This window comes from Capsicum annuum, chromosome 11 (assembly GCF_002878395.1).
Source record: "Capsicum annuum cultivar UCD-10X-F1 chromosome 11, UCD10Xv1.1, whole genome shotgun sequence".
Taxonomy (NCBI): Eukaryota; Viridiplantae; Streptophyta; class Magnoliopsida; order Solanales; family Solanaceae; genus Capsicum; species Capsicum annuum.
The window spans coordinates 95,096,142-95,100,020 of NC_061121.1; the positions used below are offsets into that span (position 1 = coordinate 95,096,142).

General features: G+C 32.4%; 1 protein-coding gene across 1 annotated transcript; it reads left to right on the forward strand.

Annotated features, from left to right (window-relative positions):
• Window positions 1-1,890: 1,890 nt before the first annotated feature.
• Window positions 1,891-2,537, forward strand: LOC124888875 (uncharacterized mitochondrial protein AtMg00810-like). Its single transcript, XM_047400163.1, has 2 exons — window positions 1,891-2,279; window positions 2,393-2,537. Exons 1-2 carry the CDS (start codon window positions 1,891-1,893, stop codon window positions 2,535-2,537), a joined length of 534 nt encoding a protein of 177 aa, XP_047256119.1.
• Window positions 2,538-3,879: the final 1,342 nt, after the last annotated feature.

The following is a 3,879-nucleotide window of genomic DNA, read 5'->3' on the forward strand; positions in this document are numbered from 1 at the left end:
TAGTGAAATAGTAGAAGCATGTGGAAAGTGTTCAATTTTGCCTTTCAAACTAAACAAGCTATAAATTTTATGCATGATGAGTTGTATATTTCTTCTTTAGCATGTTATCTACTAAGTATTGGCCAAATAATGTCTAAAGGTTACTTATTATTTGTTAAGGGAAATTTTTGTTTGGTTTTTTATTCTAATGATACATTGATTGATAAAGTTCAAATGGTTGATAGGATCTTTCCAGTAGATGGAATGTTTTATAGTGCCAGTTTTCAAGGTTGGACAATTTATGGTTATGACACTAAAGATATGAGAATTCTAACAATATATGCTACTTTAAAATCTTTGTATGAGAAGGGCTTGACAAAAGATTTCCTAAGATCTCACTGTCTAAATAAGTGTGTGGGTTAACTGAGATGGGTAAGGTTTAATTAAAGGATTTCCTAAAAGTGCCATTCGGAGAGCAACTAAAAAACTTTTAACTTATTCACACTAATGTATTTAGACCTATGAAAACATTGTTCTTTGGCCTAAATAAATATTTTGTGTTATTTATTGATGAATAAACAAGGATGACTTGGGTGTCTTTTGAATGACAGGTCTCAAGTATTTCCAATTTTCAAATAGTTTAAAGCTTTCGCCAAAAGAAAAAGTGGTTGTAAGCTGAAGGGTTTGAGGTTAGACAATGGAGGTGAATACACTTCAAATGAGTTCAATAAGTATTGTGAAGATGTGGGGATTGATCAAAAGATGACAAAAAGTTATTCACCATAAAATAATGGAGTCTCAAAGTGGAATAATAGGACAGCAATTGAAATTACTAGATATTTGTTGTTTGCAAAAAAACTACCATAAAACTTTTAGGCAGAAGTTGTTTCTACTCAATTTATTTGTTAAATATTCCACCTACAAAAGCTGTGGGTTGTAAAATTCATATTGAGGCATGGAGTGGATAAAGACCACCTGTAAAACACTTAAGAACCTTTGGTTCATAATGTTATTCTCATGCTACTTTAATCACAAGAAGAAAACTTGAACCGAAAGGTGAATTGGGGACATTTATTGGTTATTCATCACAAGTCAAAGGTTATAGAGTTTTATGACTTTTATAGAAAAAAGTATTTCCATCACAAGAGATGTAATTGTGGATGAACATTCTTATAGGAACTAGATAAAGAGCAAGTTGAGCAAGAAAATGCAGGTTATCTGACCTTGCATCCTCTTCCTGAAAAACAACCTTTTGGCTTTGAAAATCTGGCAAAAACTGAAGAATTAGAGGGTGAATCATCACTTAATTCACTAATTTTAAAAACAAAGTCCCTTTCTGGGATATATTAAAGATGCAATGTTGCAAGCTTGCAACCTGATACCTATCAGGAAGCTTCAAAACATAAAAGTTTTTATTGAAACTATGAAGTAGGAGATTGGTATGATATAGAAGAATGACACTTGGAAGCTAGTTAATAAACCCAAAGACAAAAATTCAATAGGGGTGAAATAGGTTTATAGACCTAAATTTAATCTAGATGGTTTAGTTTATAAATATAAATCAAGGGTTTTTGTAAAAGGTTATGCGCAGTTGTAGAACTGGATTATGGAGACACATTTGTCCCTATTGGAAGACATGATACAGAACGAATTTTTTACTTTGTCAACTCAATCAAATTTGAAGTTGTATCATCTGGGTGAGAATTTGGCATTCTTAAAGGAACTGTTAAGGGAGTAGATTTATGTGGACCAATTTAAAGGATCTTAAGTTGCAAGAATAAAGTATAAAGTTAATAGATTTCATAAGGCGTTGTATGTATTAAAATGGGATCCTCAAGCCTGATACAGTTTGATTGATGATCATCTCACTCATTGAGGCTTCAATAAAGTGAAAATGAAGTCACTGTATACATGAAGAAAGCTAAAGGTACAGATGTGCTTGTGGTGTCACTCTATGTTGATGATCATCTGCTCATCAGAAGTAATGATGCTATGGTGAATCAGTTCAAGAGAAAAATAGAGGTCAAGTTTGAGATGTCAGATTTGGGTGAAATGAATTACTTTATGGGAATGCAGATTCAACAATATACTTATGGAATCTTCATTTCTAAAAAAAAATATGCATGGGATATTCTTAAGAAGTTTAAGATGAAGAGGTGTAAGCTTTTGTTAACCCCACTAATTCACAATGAAAGGATCTCTAAGTCCGAACGAGGTGATAGGGCTGATCCAAGAGTTTACGAAAGTCTAAGTGGTAGTTTGCTACATTTTACTGCACAAGACGTGATCTTATGTTTGCAGTGAGTCATTTTTCTAGGTTTGTGCATTCTCCAAGTCAAGTTCATCTTCGTATAGATAAATGAACATTAAGTTATATCTTGAGAAATGTTGATTATGGTGTTTGGTTTAAAAGGAAAGACCAAGGGCATTTGATCGGTTATACAAATAGTGATTGGGCAGAATGTGTTGATGATATGAAAAACACTTCTGGGTATACTTTCACACTTGGTTCAGGCATGTTCTCATGGAATTCAAAGAAGAAAGAGGTTTTATCTTAATCATCTACAAAAGAAGAATACATTGCTGCTATTGGTGCAGCTAATCAGGCTCTATAGTTAACAAAAATTCTAAATGAACTAGAGAAAAATAACATTGAAGATATTGTCATTAAGGTTAACAAGTTAACAATTTCTAAGGCCAAAAATCTAGTGCAACATGGTCGTAGCTAGAATATAAATGTGAATTCTCATGCTATCTAGCAAGCAAAGAAGGATGGAGAAGTTAATCTTGTTCATTGCAGCTCATATCAGAAGATTGCATATATTTTGACCAAGTCTCTTCCAAATAGGAATTTGAAGTTCGAAGGGCTTAGCTAGGAGTATCCAAGAAAAATCTTATGGAGGAGTGTTAGAATATAAGATTATTCTAGATAATCATTTGTTTAATGGTTTATTTTTAAATATTATATTCAGCCTTTAAATATGGCAGTCCTTATTTTATGTAATATGTCTTTTAAGAATATTGTTAGACGTATGGTCCTCTACAAACTTTGTAAGGATTATTTAGCTATATGTATGGTCTTTTTGTAATATGAAGATATGAATGAAAAGTTACTACTGATCCTTATCTTTTCCTTCTATTTAGTTTTAAATTCTAACAGTTTACTCTTAAAATTATTCAAAAAAAATACTAAAGATGGAAGCACTATTGAAAAGTTAAACTTCAGAGTTTTAATCAAAGAGTTAATTAAGCAATTTAGTAGATGTTACAGTAAAAGAAGATTACGGATATCAAAATATAAAGTGAGCAATCATGCATTCTATTTTGAAAACCATTATGAAGAAGTAAAGAGGTAAAATATTGGAACCACACTTGTGGAGTTTGTTTTAAGCTATAAAGAGCCTTGTTCAACCTACGAAAATGAGGTGGAAATTATGGATGAACAAAATCCAATAGGCTATTTCATGCATACCAGTTCATCGAGAGTGCCATTTAAGAAAGCATTCTTGATGTCTAATTGATTGATAGACCAACCCTTAGGCATAGCAAGAGCTAAAAATACAAGCGGTGAGTGTTTCACGACAGGCAAAATGTTTGATCACAGTTAAGTTCAAACTTCGAATTATAACCTTGGGCAACTAGAAGAGCTTTGAAATACTCAAGTGATCCATCCAATTTATATTTATTTCAAAAACAATGACTACCAATAATGTCAGGATTAGGTGGTGGTGGTACCAAATCCCAAGTATGATTGGCCATGAGAACATTGTACTCATCAGCGCTTGCCATCTCCAGTAAGGCTATTTTAAGCATTCATTAAAGAGAATGGTTTAGGTGGAATGAAGGAGGTATAAAAGATTAAGGATGGAAGTATCTATGGTTTAATAGATCAATTCTAGT